This window comes from Maniola hyperantus, chromosome 19 (assembly GCF_902806685.2).
Source record: "Maniola hyperantus chromosome 19, iAphHyp1.2, whole genome shotgun sequence".
NCBI classification, from domain to species: Eukaryota; Metazoa; Arthropoda; class Insecta; order Lepidoptera; family Nymphalidae; genus Maniola; species Maniola hyperantus.
The window spans coordinates 9,316,160-9,338,297 of NC_048554.1; the positions used below are offsets into that span (position 1 = coordinate 9,316,160).

At 36.6% G+C, this 22,138-nt stretch overlaps 1 protein-coding gene across 2 annotated transcripts; it reads right to left on the reverse strand.

The window, feature by feature from the left end:
• Positions 1–791: 791 nt before the first annotated feature.
• LOC117991343 (probable ribonuclease ZC3H12B) lies at positions 792–21,383 on the reverse strand. 2 transcript variants are annotated; one of them, XM_034978912.2, is made up of 4 exons: positions 21,003–21,383; positions 5,595–5,771; positions 3,555–3,787; positions 792–3,439 (listed from the first exon to the last, which is right to left on the reverse strand). In XM_034978912.2, the coding sequence occupies exons 1-4, from the start codon at positions 21,225–21,227 to the stop codon at positions 2,341–2,343; spliced, it is 1,734 nt and encodes a 577-aa protein (XP_034834803.1). In that variant the 5' UTR covers positions 21,228–21,383; the 3' UTR covers positions 792–2,340. The 2 variants fall into 2 exon arrangements, with proteins under 2 accessions (XP_034834803.1, XP_034834804.1); XM_034978913.2 differs by lacking the exon at positions 21,003–21,383 and adding an exon at positions 18,879–19,118.
• Between the last annotated feature and the right edge of the window lie 755 nt (positions 21,384–22,138).

A 22,138-nucleotide genomic window follows, 5' to 3' on the forward strand; every position in this document is an offset into this window, starting at 1 on the left:
CTTAATACTATAATGCTGGTGGGAGGCTTTGGCCGTGGCGGCTAAGCGATTTAGCGATCCGGTACAATGCTGTGTAGAAACCAAAGGGGTCTGGTTTTAATAAAGATTGCCATACCCCTTCCAGGTTAACCCGCTTCCATCTTAGGCTGCATCATCACTTGAGATTGCAGTCGGACTAAATTGTATCTGAATAAAAAATATACCAGCTACTAAGGGCATCTCAACCCATTGCCGGCCCACTACTGGCCACATGCTGTGACTTCCCACACCTTTGAGAATACTATGGTGAACTCAAAGGCATACATACGTTTTCATTTACTATAAAAGAAAGTGATATTTAATTGCTTACAATATAATATTTAGATGCATACTCAGGGGTTTCCAGGACTCTATACCCCCCTGAATAGAAGGCAGAAGGTATAACCCATAGGCCATCATCTTTCTTTATTTTGCATCAACTAATTTCTCACAATTGAAATTCCTGTAGGTAATTACTTCTAGGATTCTGATAAAATAATGGACACATTCTAATGAGATATTTTATTCTTGCTATGATGTCAATAAAGACATAATTTCAAACATTCCATATATGGAAAATTACTACTTAACTGTACTCAATACTAAAATGTCAGTTTGTTAGTATTTTTAATTAATAATCTAAAATTAATTACATTTGATTATCAAATAACAAGCTAAATTAATGTGCTATACTCCAAATTCTTTACATTTAAATGGTATAGAGCACACAAGTAGATAATATTTATCTTACATTTGATGCATTGCATTTAAGGTTTATAACAGTTCAATTTAATAAAAATCAAACAACAAATGGTGTACAATATAATAATATATTAACTATATCATAGTATATCTAGTGTTTCAAAATGTCTGGCCTTCAGGGCATCTTAAATGTACTTTGCAGATTGCAGATAAATAGTAATGTTTATACTTAATCTTCTATTCTTAATACAATCTACAAAGGCCATTTTAGATGTTGCCTATAGTTGTTTAATCACAGATAAATTTCTGTGATTATTGTCTTGTTATAAAGGACTAATAATATAAAATATATTGTCCACTTAAAACCTACATAAAACTATAACCACTAATAAACTATCAGATACATAACTTTTTACTTGATACATAGTACCAAATATAATTTATACCATCACAAAAGTTAACATTACCTTGCAATACATGAAAAGTTACCTATTATCATGGCTGAAATTTATAGGTTAGTAATATTTTTTTTACAAAAGGGTTTATATGTATATTTATTTGTGTAGTTACTGGGCAGACAGTATAAGGTAAGTGAATGAGATAATATTATGTTATGATATTTAAGATGATTTATCACAATTTCCTCAATAGTTTTCACGCCTGGATACTGAACACATTCAAAACTAAATATTACACTATCCAATACCTTTTAAAGTGTGATTTTAGTGAATTATTTTTACAAAAACTAGCTCAATGAAAGTTAGAAGGAATATATCGTTAAGTGGAAGCTGTGACAACACAACATCTAATGCTTATTAATGCCATATAACATTGATTTTTCAAAAACTGTGATTGCATCATTAGATATATAATTTACTTAATTATTCATTTCCGCTATTCTTTACATACAAAATTCAGCTGTTTGATTTGGGCTTTTTGTTAAAAAATGAAAATGTACCTTAAATATATATAAAGTAGATAACAAGGCGTAAATTAATTGGTTGTTTGCGAAAATTTTAAGTTGTATTTGTACATCCTTACATCTAAACTTAAATAATAATTAAATAACACGCACACTTCTCAGAAGCGTACGTCACGAATAATAAATTTGAATGAACAAAGTTAAATGCCTTTACTGGCGGTAGATTGATATTTTCAACAAACAGTTGGCACTACTTGGATGCAAGTGGATTCATAACAAAAACCTGGAAATAGTTTATAGGAGGGAGAGAAAAATATTTCTACTGTATCCATCATGAAGCTAATATTATAGCAAAAATTTCAGCTGTGCGAAGTTAGAGACCATGGCGGCCTTTACCCACATAATATAAGAATTTTTTAAAGTTTAAAAAATTGTAGTTATGAATACAAGAGACAACATGGTTAAATATCAATCTCATGTGAGTGAAATTGTCAAATGCTGCTTATGTTTTTGCTCATTTCGATGAACATATTGATGATTAGGTACATACATCAATAACTGCCATTCGTCACCTCACAATGCATTGATCCAATGAATATAAACAGCAATTTCCAAAAGGAAATTGGGAATAATTCAAAGATCAACAATTTATTTACAAGAGAGAAATTTCTCGTCAATCTTTTAACATACGTAGGAAATTAATGCGTCGGCCGCGGCAAGGTTGCCTCGCTTGGTCTGTACCGGTCTAGAAGAATCGCGCACATTTTTTGAGGGTCCGTTTCGTCCGGATACGTGGCCATCGCCTCCGTAACTTGGGCTTCAGGGAAAATTCCCGCGAGGTGGAAGTGCATCCGTCGCCTTGCTTCCCAATGCTGGAGAGCTCCTTCGGAAGCGCAAGGTGAAAGAGACATTCCTACCATCTGTGGAGCTATAGCGCCCGCCGCGCCGACCGGGGCTGACGACACGCGAGCGGCGGAGGCGTGAAGCCTCGGGTCACAGTTGGGATTTAGTGTGAGTTGTCGCGCAAGCTTTCGGTGTGGATTTGGATCTGGCGGAGGCTGCGACGGTCCCGGAATTTGAGCACGGTCGAAATGCGTGACGAGACTAGCGTCAGCCAATCGCGGCGTTGCAGAATGGGCTCGGGTCAGTGGTTTCTTGTTGTCGGCGGGCCTTCCGCTCGGAGGAAGGCTCAACGTGTGCAAATCGCGCGCTTTGCGTGCAGCCCGTTCCGATAGTTTCTCTGCAACCGATTTGTGCGGCCGTCCCGCTCGTTCCGGGTGGTGGAATTTACATTTATTTCCGTACGTGCACTTGCGCCCGTAGGGGCACGCGGGAGGTGGGTCGCAGCGGGAGGGTGGCGCTCGGAGAAAAGCGTCCAACGTGGGACCCGATCTCCCTAGAGGGTCATCGGGTGGCATAAATCTGTCGTTAACAAACGAAAACATCAGAAGTCGCTCCTCGACGACCTTACGGAATTCAGGGCTTTCTGCAGCGAGGTCCCTGTAGTTATCGTTCGAAACGACGATTCCGTCCGTTTCGGCCGCGAGTCGTACGATGTATCTATCATCGTAGCAGATAAGTCGTTTTCCGCCTAAAAGGCGACTAGGTGTGTACACGAGTACGCGGTTTCGTTCGAGTCGTTCCAGGGCGTCTCGATCGGCTACTGGGTTATCGGGTCGGGAAGCTTCTTTTCGCCACTTTGGTACGAACACTGTAATTTCTTTATGCCCTCGTGCTCGAAACCAGTCCACACATATTTCGATACCTCTGCACGAGAACACCTCCTTATTTCCGTGGCTGTGAAAAAGAAAATTTTAAATGAGGACAAAAATGTATAGTCATACAAGTAAGTCACTTGGCTATTGTGCCATAAGGATGTAACGTAACGTTTTCCCCCTAAAAGTGTTGTTACCTCATAGCGACATTGCTGCCATCTATGACGATGTGCCGGAGCGGCGCGCGCTCGGGCATGAGCTCGGGCTCGGCGGGCGGCGGCGGGGAAGGCACGCGCGGAGGTCTCTTGGCAGCGAGATTGATGAGCTCAGCCAACAACTCATTCCGAGGAGGATCAGGACCGAGGCGCTGCAGAGCGGTTCTGGCTAGTCGTTCAGAGTAACCCAGTTTCACCGCGAACTCGATTTTAGCCTGGAAAATAATGTTTATTGATATTTTATATACCTGATCACAAAGCGGTTAGGTTTTATAGGTACGTCACGTTTGAAGAGAAAGTCTTGGACGAATCAATTCGCCTAAGGAAAAGTCTGTGTTCTTATATAATTATTCGTAGGTGTTCTTAGGAGATACAGAGTTTCATTAAGAGGAGAGAGTATCATCCTTCGAGTGCGCCCATCGATGTAGTGCGCCCGATTCAAACAAAGATTGATTCTTATTTGAATTTTAAGCTATCAATTTTAATGATGCCGCCTGGTCTACGAAGCTCTGTGTATATGGTGTGTCAAACTTTCGTAATGTAGTTTCACTTTACACGGGCTGAAAGATTTGTATGAAAAGTTTTAGAGCCTCTGTAAAATTAAAATTTGCTCAATATTCAAATAAGAAACTTCGTTTGTATGGAGGGCGTGCTCGAAAAAAACTCCATTTTAGATAACTAATTATGCACTAAGAATCAAACTAGGTATAATGCGTAAAAAATGACTCCTCAACCGACATGTCTTGTGCCAACTTTTTGTGTCAAATTTCATGTCAAAAGTACGATTTTAGTCCTTATTTTAAAGGTGAACCGTACTATTGACATGACAGTTAAGCCATAGAGTTAAAATGGCGTTAAAGTTAAAGTGAGGAGTCATTTTATACGGACTACATTCCACTGTTATAAACATGTGACGTTATGAATATGAAAGTGCATACATTAACGTAATGAGTGCATAGTAACGAAGAGTAGGTATATTCATTATTATCGTCATATTGTTATGAATTTAGTTTTACTCAGAGATTATTTAAATGATCAATTTATATCTACGTAGGATTATGCAATGTTAAGTATTCATTACAACTTACAGATGTTATCTCGTGCATATTTTTTGTCCACAAGTTATATTTGAAGCGGAATATTTTTTGGATAAATGTGTCCCCTTTACTTAAATGATGAAATACACGGAACTGTGTATTTCATCCTTTCCAATCAGTAGAATGCATGTTATTCAATGAAACGACGAATCATATTCGTAGACTTAACTGTCTACGATAATGGGTTTGAATGACTGTCTTTTAAATTTCCAAAGTCCCGGTTTCATTGATTTCCATTTCGTGGTGGTCGTTGTCAAATGTCAAGCATAATAACTTCTCTCCTCTCATGTTATCCATACTAATATTATAAATGCGAAAGTGTGTCTGTCTGTCTGCTAGCTTTTCGCGGCCCAACAGTTCAACCGATTTTGATGAAATATGGTACAAAGTTAGCTTATATCCCGGGGAAGGACATAGGACTTTTCATCCCGGAAAATTTATGAGTTCCCACGGGATTGTTAAAAACCTAAATCCACGCGTACGAAGTCGCGGGCATCAGCTAGTTTCTATATAAAATTATAACGTGAGTGGTCAAGCGAAAAGGGTCTAGTCCCAGAGTGAAATAAATTGATTTTGTGATAAATTGATTTCAGTAAATTGAGATTAAAGTTTGCAGTCGTGTACTGAAACTCCTAAATCATTTAGGACATTAAAAATTACTTAAAAATACTGTTTGGACTAAAATAAAGCCAAAGAATCAATATTACTTCCACTTAATCACTCCACCTAGTCGATTGCGGAAAGGTTCTCTTTCGCTTGATTTATCACAAATTGTTACACTTTTGTTCATGTGGATCATGCATAAACCACAGAGACCGACGGAGACGGAACCTAGTGATTCGAGCCTATATCAGACTGCTCCAAATGCAAGTTTAATCCCATATAGGGCGAGGGGGAGGCAAAAGCTTGTAAAGTATAAGTTTACCTGGTTCGGCTGTGGCGGTGGCGGTGCGAGAGTGACGTACTCCGCGAACTCCGCCGCGAGGGTGTCGGAGGGAGTGCGCGAGGCGGCGCGGTGGCCGCCGTCATCGTCGCACTCCGAGTCGTAGCTCGAATCCTCGCCGCGTTCACCAGCCCATCCTAACGACGACTCCACATATTTCTGTTAACAATAAAACAAATTCAAACATTAATAATTATAAATTACATAATTTCTTTATAATTTTTAAGTTCTCCGAATAGGCTAATGCGAAAGACTGTATGTCCAGACCATTTGTCTGTTATCTCTCACGTCTAATCCGCTCCGACCTTAACGGAATTTAGCACAAAGATAGCTTGCATCCCAGAAATTTTTAATCTCGGCTTAATAACTGTCTCTCGGTAATAGATTTTTTTTTAATAAATGCGGACGAAATCCCTAAGTATAATATAGTCATTCATTTTACATAGAGCGACTACCAAGTACTAACTTGGTAGTCGAGCAATGTTGATTGCGACCATTTTACAAGGAGCGATGTATGGTTGCTCCGTATAAAATGGTCTAGCCTGTCAGAATCAGAATAATACGGACCCTCGTTAAAAACGGAATCTGCTAGGGGGAAGATATCAGCTAGCAACACCTTCGTTCGCACAGCGATCAATAAGCACATTTGCTCAGTACCGGCGCCAGCGCAGGACAGGGTCACGAGGGCGTCGAGGCGGATCTACGGATGATCATTGACCTTTACCGCGCGCGCAAATCCTCAACGTACCGGTTATAATTCATTATTCACTATTAAGGTGCCAATATACCGCGACGCTACACACGAACTCGTAGTTCAATGAAGCCATAATATACTTGGACCGGATGTGAAAAGATGCTGTTTGTGTGTGTCCAATCCAATTTTTACACAGTCATACACAGCGGAAGAAGAGCACTTCGTTCACATAATTATTATTATTATTATTATTTATGTTACATGGAATGCAATACCTAGGTGTCAATTGGTAATTAGGAATCGACTGCAGCGAAGCCAGAGTAGGGTTAGGTATAGACCGTACAGAATGATTCCTCACGCGCCATTTTAACTCTATGGGGCAATTGTCATGTCAAAAGTACGGTGGCTCTACCGCGGTTGTTTGACAGCTACAATGTCACGATCGCAATCATCTCTGATTGGTTAATGCTCGCTCACTATTGGCCACAATGCATTGTTGCAACAAGAATCGCAAAAATTCAGCCAATCAGAACAATTGAGATTGTAATAATGATTGATGCAGGATTTAGACAATCGCCCTGCTGTTCACCTTTAAAATGAGGACTTAAATCGTACCTTTGACATGAAAATTGAGACAAAAAGTAAAAATGGCGCGTGACAAGTTTTTGCGCGTTATAATATGTGTTTGACCTGATTTTGATAAACGACAGACACGTCATAAGATTAGTCTTGATGGAGCGAGTGTCACATAAAATTCATAAAAAATCAAAATGGCGAATTTTATGCGCTTTAATGTGCGGACTGAAAAAGACGAAGTACAAACCACAGTCAGGGTTTTTTGAAAACTTTTTAAATTCTGTTATTTCAAATTACTAACTATCGTTTCACTTTTCCAACACCTAAAACTAGTGGTCGATTTAACTAAAAGGAAACTCAATTTGCTCTTAGTCGCGGCTACATCCGCGTTGGTGTTCGCAAACCACTTGGCCAGGTTTTAAGATCTAAATTCTGATTGTAGATTGCGTTACTTTTGCCAAGTGAGCAACCTATGTCGCAACGAATAACTTACCTACTGCTTTACAAAATAAGTTAGAGCAAAAGTCCGCAACTTCGTCTATATAAATTGCAAGTGAGCTTTAAAAAAACCGGCCAAGTGCGAGTCAGGCTCGCGCAATGAGGGTTCCGTACTACAGTCGTATTTTTTCAACATTTTGCACGATAATTGAAAAACTATGATGCATAAAAATAAATAAAAATCTGTTTTAGAATGTACAGGTGAAGACCTTTCATATGATACCCCACTTGATGTAGTCACTCACTTCGAAAGTTGAAAATACTAATTATTAGTTCATGACCACAATTTAATTTTTTTTTGTGTGATCTAACCCTAAATTCACGGTTTTCAGATTTTCCCCCAAATTTGATTTTGATAAAATATACCTATAGTTCGCCACCGAGTCGATACCGCAAAGCCTTAAGACTAAGGTCTTCAACGAGTGTGTCCTACCTGTGATGACGTATGGAGCGGAAACGTGGACACTGACAGTTGGCCTCGTCCACAAACTAAAAGTCGCTCAGCGTGCTATGGAGCGAGCTATGTTGGGTATCACTCTCAGGGATAAAATCCGGAACGAGGAAATTCGCAGAAGAACAAAAGCGACCGACATAGCTCAAAGGATTAGCGCGCTGAAGTGGCAATGGGCAGGCCATGTCTGTCGCAGAACCGATGGCCGATGGGGCAGACGTGTTCTGGAGTGGAGACCGCGTACCGGTAAGCGCAGTGTAGGACGACCCCCCGCCCGCTGGACCGATGACCTGAAGAAGGTGGTGGGGAGCGGTTGGATGAGGAAGGCGGAGGACCGTGTTTGGTGGCGCGCTCTTGGAAAGGCCTATGTCCAGCAGTGGACGCAAACAGGCTGATGGATGGATGGATGATAGTTCGCCACAGGTCAAGATGGCAATCGGGGTATGGCATGGGACGCCAAAATCTATTCGAAAAATATGTAGGTACCTACTTTTATTTTTTAAATTTTTTTATAGGTAAGTGCATTGCATGGTTCCATCGGATACCTCTTACAATAAGCAAAATAAAAAACCTTTACATTATAAAAAGTGAGAGAGTTTTCGCTTGAGATCCTCAGTTTTTGTAGTAGATTATATAAAAGAAACTACAGACAGATATGACGTATTACATTCCTAAAGTGTGCAAGAGACAAGTAGGTAAACCGGTAGACCTCAATATTAACAAATTATTATATTATCAAATCAGCATAAATATTTAATAGTTACATAAATAATGATCGTTATCACAATATATTTGGATAGGTTAATGGCAAAAGCGTTTAGGAAAACTAAATTATGCACGAAGAATTTTTATTAAAGACTGAACATCAAAACGATTTTCCAGTAATTAATTTGTAAGGGGTCAAAAATAGGTAACGCAGGTACGCATAACGTTTTCGGATAAACTATTGTAAAGTGTGAGTTTTATTCGATACAAGTACACACCTTGCAACGAATAAAATTTTAATAATATTACTTTTAATAATAGCTGTACAGTGTACATTTATGCTTATTAAATAAATATATGGCCTATGTTACTTCTGGATATACTTAGTAGCTTTCTAAGGGTGAAAGAATTATTATAATCGGTTGAGTAGTTTCAGAGTGTATCGATTACAAACTAACAAATCTTTCTTCTTTATAATATTAGTGCAGAAGTACAGATATAGAAATATGTAGATTGATGGTTTTGCAAATCACTCTTAACAATATTTTTAACATGACTGATAACATTTGCAGCACGGAACTATGAATGACATTGATAGTTCCGTGATTTGCAGAGAATGAGCCATAGATTCTCAATGTCATCAATTCAAAGTCATTTATCACTTTTGGACTTGGATGATAGTGTAAATACTAAGGCGATCTCGATTTCTTATCGTCAAGAAAGTCTCTGTAATATTTTTATAAGACAAGTTGTTACCTTGTGTAACTTCAGAAGTAGATATTGTTCACTCGTCATTTAATGTATAGCTGCTATACTATCTACACTGCAGGTTTTGTAACTGGTTGCATTTGCATAAGTTCTCATGGAATCGGATTGTTGACAATGTTCGTTAGTCCTCAACGAAGAAAGATATTATCGTCATCGACAGAAGTACCTATTCCAGTAAATAATAAAACTATGATATATAACTTAGTTGTAGACTTCTAGCCATCGATATAAATGACAAGATATTATGGTCTAGGGAACAAAATTTTTCACGGTTTAGAAACCAAAAAATCAGCGCCACCTCTTAGATACTATTAGAACGACCCGTTTGAAATCCAGACGTCACTGAGGGTGCTTTGGTGCATAAACACCAATGAGTCGGTGCCATTTTGTTTGTTCAATAACCCTGTCCATACGAAGTAATATATAAGTCAATGCTTCTAGCTAATTTCTTCGAATTTCTATGTTTTCACTCTATTTGCCATGTTCCTCTCAAATGAAAAGTATGTAATAACTTTATTTTTGACAATCAGTAGTAATTTAAATAATATGGAGCTAACTTCCATGACGGGTAGCCAGAGTGAACTACCGAAGTGGAGGCAAAGAATCATTTCTAACTAGACTTTTTAATCATCATAATAAAATTATTACATATTAAAAAGTAGGTGATCGGCTTAATTGAGTAACACCAAAGATCGATCATCCACGACCATCGATCAGTTTAAGATTGCGAAACCCAAACCAATCCATACTAATATTATAAATGCGAAAGTGTGTCTGTCTGTCTGCTAGCCTTTCACGGCCCATCCGTTCAACCGATTTTGACGAAATTTGGTGCAGCGATAGCTTGCATCCCGGGGAAGGACATAGGCTACTTTTTATCCCGGAAAATCAAAGAGTTCCCACGGGATTTTAAATCCTAAATCTACGCGGACGAAGTCGCGGTCATCAGCTAGTTTTTAATAAGACAGACATGGGTCATTGACACAAGTTACTCGGATTAGCTATCGAAAGTGTTAAAACAAAACTTTACAGCAAAATCAAGCGTACATAAGTATTTTGTACGGAGCCCACATCCAAACAGAGAACACGGAAGCGCTCCGCCTAGCGCGAAGCCGGATGCGACTTTCTAAAAAAATATGGTGCGCGAGATTCACCGCAATGCCTCGAGATATCGATACCTCAGCATTAAAAAATAATAATGTTCAGAAATATCTAGATAGAATAATAGATCTTTAAGTGCTGGGAGTATGTCACTTGAGTTGTACTATCCGTGCTTGGTACTCGAGTATGATAAACTTGTAAATTGTATCTGACAATGATATACTTAGTAGTTCAGCGGGGAGGGGCAATGCACGCACAACAGACGGAAACGTTTAAGTGCGGAAACCAGCCCAGAGCGAAGAAGAAGAAGAAGAAGAATACTTAGTAGTTAGTTCATAGAAGAACAAAATATTATAATATTAAAGTTTTAAAAATCTGGAATTAAACAAGTTTTTTTAAACAATACTTTGTTTTGCTTATAATATTGTAATAGTTATACGGCATTTAAAATACAAATTAATACAGTCACGTGAAATATTAATTAAGTCATCTTAATTATTATGTAGGTATATACCTACTTATTGTATAACTTGAATTCTTCAAGAAACAATTGTTAAGTAAGTTAGTTAAACAAGTATGCTTACGTGAATGATGAAGATACCTTGGATTAACTATGAGTTTGCATAATAAGAACGGGTGATGAGTTTTATCGATAATTGACACCAAGTTAGCTCAGAATACTTATTTAATATCAGACTGATAGATACAACAACGGAAAAAGAGCATTTAGACATTAATAATCCTGCAACCAACTATGAACCAACTTTAACTATTTTATTTGCGTCAAAAAATACCAATTATTAATCAGATATGTCTAACTCATAAAAAATGTTTAACTTGTAAAGTCATTTTCTCCTTCTAACGGGCCATGTTGAAGTAAATAAGCATTAGTTCAGAAGGAAAGCACCTTATTATTTAACTTAACTTTTACGGTAGGTAAAAAAAAAAGTTGTTGTGTAGAGCAAAGTCGAGAAAATGTAGCTTATTTAATAAAGTGTATAATGCTCTTGAAAAAATTTGCCTTTCGTAAATCAGCCAGCATAGTTTTTGTTACTGTGGTTATATCATGTTATGCGATAAACATCTGTCGTCTGTTTACTTTTACAAAGTAGCTACAAAGGATAAATATTGATCGAAATGTATCTTCAATTACTATAAGGAAGTATAAAAAACTAACGAGAATGGCAAAGGCAAAAAAACCCATTCCACGGCATTGAATTATTAAAGTTCCACAGCAAATTAGAACATTCTGTCTAACAAGCTCGCCATCAAAACAAAGACAGCTGACAATTATATTACGTCTGACTAGATGAACTGTTTAGAAAAAATGAAAAAAACCCATTGGATTCTCCCGTTTTTGATACGATCGTTTAAGCTTGGCATCGTTTGATTTTGTTTGTTTTTTCCTCTTCGGACTTTGCACCAAATACAACTTTATGAACAGGAGCAGCTATGCAGCGTGAGATCTTGGAAAACATCAAGGTCAGACATATAATAGTTACGCACTAACTATTCAAATGAAATACTACCGCTTGCTAATACGCATTGTTGTTTTAATGCTTATAAACTATTGTGAACAATCTTTTAATACACATTACACAGTAGGCGGCATGAGACACATTTTATCTATGAACAGTGAATACTATACTAGAATTTTCACCTAAGTATAAGTTTAATGTTTTTGAAGGTTTCAACAAAAACAAATGTTTGCAGCCTGAAATCCTGTTTTCCATGAGCCACGATTTCCCAACTAGGGTTGGAATCGTTGAAATTTAATATTGGAAGGTTGTTTAAACTTGACTTTAACTATACAACGAGAGTCAATCGTTTCTAACTTGACTTTTATAGTATAGTGATCTTTTATAATACCTAATGTAATTCACAAACATTCCGGGGCTTTATCTGCGGTTAGATCTAGATATTTTTCAATTAATTAATTAATTTAATAATACGTTATCTTTATATATCAATCACGTCACAGTAGGATGACAGAACGAACGGATTGAACCTTGATAAAAAATATGAAAAAAAATCCGCATTGACAAAACAGTTAATTGCCTTGATTTCTTCGCGACCCAGTTTAATTTTGGTGTGGAGGCCACTTAAACTGTTTGTATACAAATGGTGTAACCATACACATTTCGACATTGATGGTGATCTTACGTCCTATTGTAAATAAAGTCCATACTTCAAGGTTATATTTTTGCTGGTTTGTTTGGGTAAAGGCGAAGACCTTTGTAGCTGCTGCGCGTATGATATCATATCAACCGTAAACATAATTCTACAGACAAGATAGATCCTTGTCCCCACTCCCCAGCTGGTTGACGCACGTAGATTTATAGTTATTAGTTCCCGTAAACACTTTCTACCTATACAATTTAGATAACTAAATAGACAACAAGAAATATACGACCCGAATCAATCTTTATGTACTAATCTTTATAGTCTACTTCGTTCTTTCTTTAAATGTTGTACTCTTCGAAACTTTTATAATTAATTAACCCATTAATGTTTTATTGACATACAAAATATTTATAAGCTCGTAGAAAACTAGAAACAGAGGTTATCGAATATACGTCATTCCATCCCGCTGACGTCTATTGTAATCTATTTTGATGTGCGTGTTGTTCATTACGTTTAAATAGGAACATTACACGCGTTTATTTGCAGACAAAATAATGGCAAATTTCATTTATCTAATGCTTTATTATGAACTAAGAGCCAGCGCGTGCCAGACCTTTGTTATTTTATAAAAGCTGAAAGTTTATCTGCGTATTGTCCCCAACACCGGGAGGAACGAATAACGATCAGCGACGGTGCGCGAATCTGACTCGAACTTGGTCGGTTTTTTAATTTTATAATCAATATAATATATAAAATAAAAGGTAAAGCTGACTGACTGACTTATGTATCAACGCACAGCTCAAACTACTTGATGAATTTGGGCTGAAATTTTTTATGTAGATAGCTGGTCATAACATAGACATCTGCTAAGAATTTTTTTTTGAAAATTCAACCCCTAAGGGAGTAAAATAGGGGTTTGAAATTTGTGTAGTCCACGTGGATGAAGTCGCGGAAATAAACTAGTTTTAAATATAGATGCCCCGGCTGTAACAAATTATTGATTATCCAACAAAGCCTGCCGCCGTCCATCATGCAAAGCAACGCGCAACGGTTGCTTTGACAAAACAAAGCCATAAATCCGTACAACGATTACATAGTATCGGATACAAATACATAGTTCCGTTCACCCTTGGAGAAATTCTACTGCGCGATTGTGGTAGAGATAAGAACGACCAATGGAGTAGGAGTATATAGGCGACGTCGGCTCATACGATATTTCGTCAGAGACCAACAGGATGCGAGCTACACATACTAATAGGGTTGCCAACTTGTGTGCCAACCTGTGCTAATATATTTCCCTTGGAATCACAAATTTTAAGAAATAAAAGCGCTAAATGCTCAACCCGCAGAATCTTATACATAGTTATTTTTATTTCTAGTCCACAGAAGTCCAAGTTCAAATTGTTATTAACTAATACAGGTGACCCGAGCTCTACTAAATATTTTTTTTAATAATTTTATTTATATCCACCAAGGTCTTAAAACTATTAGCTCACTATAACAAACTACCAATATTTACTACACAGTTATAGTAACCGTCTAATGCAAATGGTCTGCAACTCTACTCTGTCAACTTTTTATTTTTTCCATCAGTAACCCTAATCATTGATTACTGATTGATCACATAGTAGGTACCTACAGTAATAGAAGTTGATAATATCTTAAATCATTACTCACTGAATATTGTTTGTTATTGTTCACGTTATTAAGAGAATTTGTATTTTTTGGGAAAAATGATTTAAGTACAAAAAAAAACTTTAATTGCCTTCAGACTGTTGATATCGGAAAAGTGTGTAACCGCAACTGACAGCGTTTTAGGTCCATAGTTCAACATAATATCTCAAAGAATATGATTTTAATTAATGAATGAGTAACAATCATCTAAATTCTAACTCCTTTAGGAGAATCCCGTAATGGGATCAGTAAAAATTACATCTATCATAAAAGAGAAATATTTCTCCTAATGGCATTCAAACATCATTTCAGTGAGCATTTCACTTTAAAAAAATTTAAATTTTTCTCTTCGTAAGAACCATCCTCGTATTTCAAGGAATATTATAAAAAAAAGAATTAGCGAAATCGGTTCAGCGGTTCTCGAGTTTTGCGATGAGCAACACATTTGGTGATTCATTTTTATATTATAGAGATGAAGGGTTAAAACATTACAAGAAGAAGAGAGATTTCTTCTAATGGCGTTCGAAATCATTTCAGTAAACATTGTTCTTGATTACACGTGTCGTTATTACATGACATGTATGTGATGTTGTTTATGAAGAGTCAAGAGCTTGCTCCATGCACATCCATCATGACGTCGTCGTCGGAGACTGAGGTTCTGCCCCCCAATTGTGTAAGAATAACCATTTCATGGCTATCGCAATCGTCAAGAATTCGGCCCTTTGATTGGCTGTGAAAAAATGTAAACAGCGAATCAACCAATCAAAAGGCAGAATTTCTTGACGATTGCGATAGCCATGAAATGGTTATTCTTACACAATTGGGGGGCAGATATAGAAATGTAAATTGATTAACATAATTTCAGGTTGAAGATTTAGCTAGTCTAGATTCTATTAGGTGTCAAAATTATTTAAAATAAACTATTGTATGTAGATACAACAGATACACTACACATGGTGATTTGATGATAAAAAAGATGATGGAGGAATTATAATATTAACTCGTTACTGCGTTTATTAAACGAACATTTAAAAATAAATTATTAATCATACTATTATCATAAAAGCAAAGCTGTGAGGGTCACAAACTCATGAATAATTTATAGAAATTATATCTGATGACGTCATATCAGCTATTGGGTGGCCTTCTCACTCTCGTGCAAATATCAATGGGAAGTATTCGGATTCTTTGAAACGTATAATATTAATTTTATAATTAACAACCTACAAGAGAATAGATGCGTCCGAAATTTGAATAACAAAGTAACTAATATTCAAATAACCTGCTCTACATCGATTGATCGCGCTATCTATAAGTGCTGAAAGATTTGTAGCATTTTTATTAGCAATCATTATTACTCTTAAATTGTATTGTTTAATATTATTTAATCTAATACGTTTAAAAATACAAGCATAAACTGAGATAGGTAGGTACATAATTCAATGGTAATTTATTATATACGTGTAAGTATCATATTCTGGCAAAATAAATTATTATGATTAAGAAATCCATGTGCTTTCCTTTTATTAGAATGACTGAATCAATTCAGGGCCAACCGGCACTGTACTCCAAGAAGGCTTTCCATTTTATTCGATTTAGATTTACGAAATAGAATAATTTTTAGAATAGTCGATGCAAAGGAATACCTCTCAGTCCAATCACCAGTCGAACGGACATTCATTGCATCAGAGTTAACAATCGTACCGGATACACCTTATACGTTCCAACAAATATTAGAAGGTTACCGCGCAGGACTTTATCAAAACGATCATTTATTCTTTTCGTTAAAAACTGTTGCTATCTGGCATCCGTCGCCGAATTGGAATATCTACCAACCAATACTTACCTACTCAAAGTCTAGTTGAGTATATTTTTAATATTTCGTTAACTCAAAACATCTCTAATGATGCATTTGGAAAATTACACGCAACACCAGGAGGACAAGGAAAATAATGATGCAGATTAATTTTTTAATAGATATAGCGAGCAAACGAGCAGGCGTGTCACCTGATGTTAAGTGATTACCGTCGCCCATGAACATTTGCAGCACCAGAGGAACCGCCGATGCATTGCTGGCCTTTTAGGGATTTGTTGGTCCGCCCCTTGAATAACCCCATGTTAACATTACATACATCGAGGGTTTAGACATTTTTATGAAATCGGCATTTGAAATAGGAAAGTGGTTTACAAAATGATGACCGTATTATTTATTTATTATACTTAATTTAGTAGAGTTAAAAATCAATAATAATAATTGCCCTTTCTGCAAGTGAACATTATAAAACAACTGACTTGAGTTTTTATCCCGTCAATTTAGCTGCAACTTTTCTTGCGTTAAAAAAACTTTAATAACATAAGTAAAGCAGATGCAAAATTAGAATTTTACATTGTTAAGCTAGCAAACCGAAAGTTGGCAGTACTAATATAAGGCTTCCTTGAGTATCTAATTCTGAACCATAAAGTGAAGTGGTTCATTAATTAAACTACTACCCATAAAGCTTTAAAACGTCAAATTTACATATTCATGAGCCAGTTTTCAAACGGCAATTGCCTCTTCGCTGGAGAAAATGACATATCCGGCTATGTTGGGCACTTGATATTTCTAACAGTTTATAACTAACTAACCGCGGTAAACTTTCTAGGTCAAACTAACTTGAAGTCCTTAAGTAGCTTGGATATGAATATCACGTTCATTATTATCCTGTTTCTTCTGAACACCATATTATTATATTCTTATAAACAGTTTTTTGTGTGAGCATCGTAGAAAAAATTGTGAAGTAGGTACTTATAATAGATACTTAATTATTCTTTGTGTGTTTGCAATGTTTGCAGTAGATTAAGGATCGGCGAAAATATAATATACAAATTGAAGTTAAATAGTCAAGTAAACAGCATATAATATAGTAATTATGATAGTCGTCTAATTTTTTAACATCTGTTGTAATGAAAGGCGACGGACAAGATAACTAAGAAATTGATAAGACAAAAATGGAAATCGTTGAAAAACTATGTTAAGTTAATCCATTAGATTCAAATCCGTGATCGGATGTCGTGGATAACGAGTGAATATAAATTACTGGAGCTCGCTGCGGCCAAGTGAAAGTCCGCAATAATATCCAACTTGTGACCAACTGTCGCAAATACGTGTACTGGCAACAGATCAAGATGGAATAGAAGTAAAAATCTTTGAACCATAAATTATAAAGGATTAACCATAGAAACAAAGGATAGACTGATTAACTCATATACTTTAAGCCGTTAGTCTGGGAACTTGAGATTTTGCATACACCTCGTATATTTTCTCTATAACGTAGACAGTAGGGGACTAAAAAAGGATTTTCAGAAATTCTACCCATACGCAGTGATTAGTTTCGTTTGACTACTGGGGGGTTGGACCTATTATAATCGATATAAAGGCACTGCCTACACAAAAAACATTTGAAATTGCTAAAACACGTTTGAATTGCTAAATTACGTTTAAAATCATATTTTAACTTAGTTACATCTAAAAACGAAATAAATATCCAAATCCAGCCTTTTTGATGACTTCAGTCAATATTTAAGTTAGCTTAAAGGTTTAAACACAATCAGACAGACACAAGCAACGAAATCGACAAATTTTCAACAGTAAAGACGACAGGAGATAGCGAAATCTCTTGAATTTATTTACACTCAAGAGACTTCGCTACGCCTATTCTGTACATATTATATTACTTTACTGCAATGATATGCATCGAGATTTTGCACAAGTAAGTAATGCAATGCATGTAACTAATATGGACATAATAAAATGTGAAGCACTAAAAAATATTTTGAAAAACATGTGGATCTTTAATAGGTAGGTAGTTATTTTCATTTTACAGTATCTTACAATGAAACAGCCACACTAGGTTATAGAGTAGCTGAAATGATTATAAAAGACCGGTATCATGGTGGGATCACGATGACAAGTGGATAATTGTTTTGCAACTACTATTGTTTGAAAACCTACGTTTATTTTACATGTTATATTGGATTTAGTTATACGTATGGCTGATTATCTTATTGTTTTGAGAGTTGATAGTTGTAGATGTAGATTGTAGACTACAACAGATTGTTAGGTCAATACTACAACTTGTAGTATATTTCAATAGCAACAAAGTTATTTCAAACTTAAACTTTGTAAAATGCCTTAGGTAATTTTAAGATAAACGAGAATTACACAACTTTAAGTACACTACAAACTGTTACGGGATAGTTAGTTGAGTAGAGACAAGATTACACTTTGAAGTTCTCTTAAGTAGCATTCTGTAAGGATGATTTTATCGGACTCTAATCTTAAACTATTTTGGTTGATTTGTTACCTTTAATAACGAGACTTTGCAGATTTCCAACCTACTTTTAAACGACGACTTACCGAAACATGCGTCCTGTTCGATACGAAGTACGAATATAAATATATACACACGTTACGTATTTATCAATATTTGCACAATGTCCATGTTAATTAGCATACCTAGATGACGTTAACGAACCGGCTCTACTTCCGGGATCGTTATATCGTATCGTCGTGAATGAACATCATTACAATGCGACGTTGCGTACATCGTTTTGTGCAACTCGTGTACACAGAACATCCGTGACGTGAAATTGTACGCTCAGTAGGGATAAGACGATAGACGGACTTCGCGCTCACCTGGGAGTTGTCAATCGCGTACATAATAAATGCGAGTTAGAGTGCGCGCTCGGAGCGGACGCATGGCATGACGCGCGACTGCGGCGTGTATCGCGGCAAGACTAGCGACTCGGCGAGCGAGGCGAATAGCGAGCGCGAGCGCATACGCACACCTCCACGCATGGGTCCGTTGAGTGAAGGGGAAGCGGGGCACGCGAGATCCGGGTTGCGCGCCCACAGTGCAGCGGGCGGCCCCCAAACAAGCGCCAAGCGCACTGCCGACCTCTGTCACTCACGAATACAGCTGGCGGGCCGCGCATCCAGCTTAATATGTCACATCCGGATACGCTGAAGATGCGTATAAGTTTGATGGCTTATCATTTGTCGAGCATGCATGGAATATGAAAATTTACTTTTTAGGATTACTTACTGGGCTCATTTTATTTGTTTGGGTAGTTAATTATTAGGACATAGCATAAGTATAAGTAGCCTCTATGCTTCTATAACTACTGATCAGGAAGGGGGAGGGGGAAGGATAATCATGTTAGAAAGATACAGTCAAGAGTAAGAAAACCCAACCTGAACCTGCCAAATTTTATGATTCTATTCTAGGTCAACAGGAAGAGAAGTGTGTGTGGTTTTCTCGTCAGACACAACAGACGGACAACAAAGTTTTTTCCTTTCAAGGTAGGGAACCCTAAAAACTATAATTATCATACTTACTAAGTATAATTATTAATTGATATTCTGTCTACTGGAATTAACAAAGCAAAATAACAATGGAAGATTAACTGTAACTCAGTAAAATAAATAAATAAAATGGTAATATTTTATAAGCTACATGGCTACCATTGTACAATGTACACCAATCAGTAATAGGTACTTAATAGATAACAATGAGGAAACTAATTTTAAGACAGCTCTGATAATCCTTATTACTTAAAAATAATAAAGTATTCTTGTCGTTAAAACTAACAACCTCTATGTAGTAACTAAAATGCACTAGACAGGTCATTTCACATAAAAAAATTGTGTGCCAACAACTTGTTAATTTTTGCTTACAACTTGATGTCCAGTCCAGTGTAATACTAATTTTGACAGCTTCATAGAACACAATATTTTTCTTTAGATTAGCCATTCCATACATTTAAGTCACTGGCTAAAACATTATAGAATAAGTACAGTACGCGGCAGAAAATAATGTGCATCTGTAATTAGAATGACATTTCGGCTTTGTAGACTGTTGTCTCTGTCGCTCATAACTATATGACGTTTTGTCAGTCTCAACAGCAAAGACAATGCTCTACAAATCTGCTATCTCCTTTTAAAGGTTGATGTCATATTATATATTATTTTCTGCCGCACTATACTTTATTTTATAGCCATCCACAGTTTCACACTATCAGTTTGTTAGAACAATAATAGGTATTCAAAATGGCGTTTGTTTGTAAAATCTACTAACTATTCATGTTATCTATGATTTATTACTTATAATGCAAAAGGCAGGATAATACACTGGTATTTTTCATGAACGACATCATGTAAAGGAATTAATTCCATTAACAGTACAGTTCTTCAGCAATATTTTGGCTTAATAGTTAAGAAAGACAAGGCAAGGGTTACAAAGGTAGATCTAAAGTACAAGTAAAGCCGCAACAGAAATGACTGAAACCAGTAAGTGGTGCAAGTATGCCTCTCTCATAAGAGTTGAAGTATTCTACAGTATTTTGGAGAGTGTACTAAGAAACTATTCAACCTAGTTCCCCCCTCACCACCAAACCTTGAGGGATTACCAACGTATGCACCCCTACATAGTTGAAAACCCACAGACTTGTATGAAGCTATTTGCTTCCTCGTTTCTAATACACACTGCCAAAATATGAAATGCTGTTGTGGCTTCAGTTTTCCATGCTAGGTATAATATTCGTACCTTCAAATGAAGAGTGAAAAACCACATTCTGGGCAGGTGTGATTCACCATAGGTTCATCTCCATTTTGGTGTGAAGCTTACAGTCAAGCGCAGTGTGTTTTTAGGGTTCCATACCTCATAAGGAAAGTAAAGGAATGAATGGAATAATGGCTGCAAAACGAAAAATGATCGATAGGTACATAACGACTAACTTTTGTTTATTTTTGGTAGCTTACCTGTATCCGGTCGACAAGTTCGCGAGGATTTATATTACTGTCGGCTGGATTCAAATTAAATATGACATTAAAGTACACAAACTCTGGTTTCTCACTCGTATCCCCACTTTTATTTTCAGAAAGCGTAACATAGTAAAAATTTTCCACCAAATTAAGGTATTTACTGTAAAATTCGGTAAGGCACGATCGAGGAACTGATATGAACAGCTGCGGTTCTTTTGACATATTTCGATTGGTGCCGCGATAGAAATCACGCACTAAAATCGATATTTAATTGCATTATTGTCATCAATATTTAATACGACTTTATTTTTTAACACATCACGGCTCACTGAATTTTGCACCATTTCTTCCGTTTTTGTATGGTTTTTTGACAATAAAATAATTGACGGTTCACGACTCACGTTGTTGTGCGTCCTTGACATTGACGTTTTGTCACTTTGATGCACAGATAACATTTAAAAATTTAGAGAACATAGACTATAGACGACTGACTATTGTCTATTATACTATATATAGCTCAATTACCACTCACTCACTGACTGACTCATTGACATAATTGTTCTCCTAGAAAGAGACAGAAAATGATATTATAATGTATGGGAGATATGTTCAGAAGTGGGATTCGAGTAGGGAAAAATTATGACATTTCAGAAAAACAAGATGGCGGCCGACCTGACTTTTGTAACTTTTTTGTTTTCCAACCGATTTTGTTACAACTTGCAGCTCTTGTAGATGTTAGTAAACGATTTTTAGAAAATGTAAAAAAAATTGGAAAAACAAGATGGCGGCCGAGATTTTCAAAAAATTTCCTCCTGTAAAATTTTGTATGAAACTTTTTTTTTTCACTTATACTTTCATATAGAAGACAAAGATTCCTTTAGGGCAACTGATGGAGGGAGCTGATGATTGAGGATTTCGGAGACGGGGGAAGGGAACGCTCGAGGTATTGAAGATAGGTGGGAGGTGCTCGACCAAATGTCATTCAAAACCTCATCCAATTGCCAAAAATTTGAAAAAAAATTCAAAATTGTGAAAAAAAGATGGCCGCCATACAAATTTCATCGGCGTCCATCTCGGAGGGTATGAAAGATGGAAGAGTGGTTTCTTGGCAAGAGATGATCAGGATCCCAAGG

Excerpts from the sequence above, each read along its gene's own strand:
- LOC117991343 (XM_034978912.2), bottom strand. The coding sequence starts at position 21,227 with ATGTCAAAAGAACCGCAGCTGTTCATATCAGTTCCTCGATCGTGCCTT. Across the intron at positions 5,772-21,002 it reads AACTTGTCGACCGGATACAG|AAATATGTGGAGTCGTCGTT; the intron begins GTAAGCTACCAA and ends TATTGTTAACAG. Across the intron at positions 3,440-3,554 it reads GGCAGCAATGTCGCTATGAG|CCACGGAAATAAGGAGGTGT; the intron begins GTAACAACACTT and ends TCTTTTTCACAG.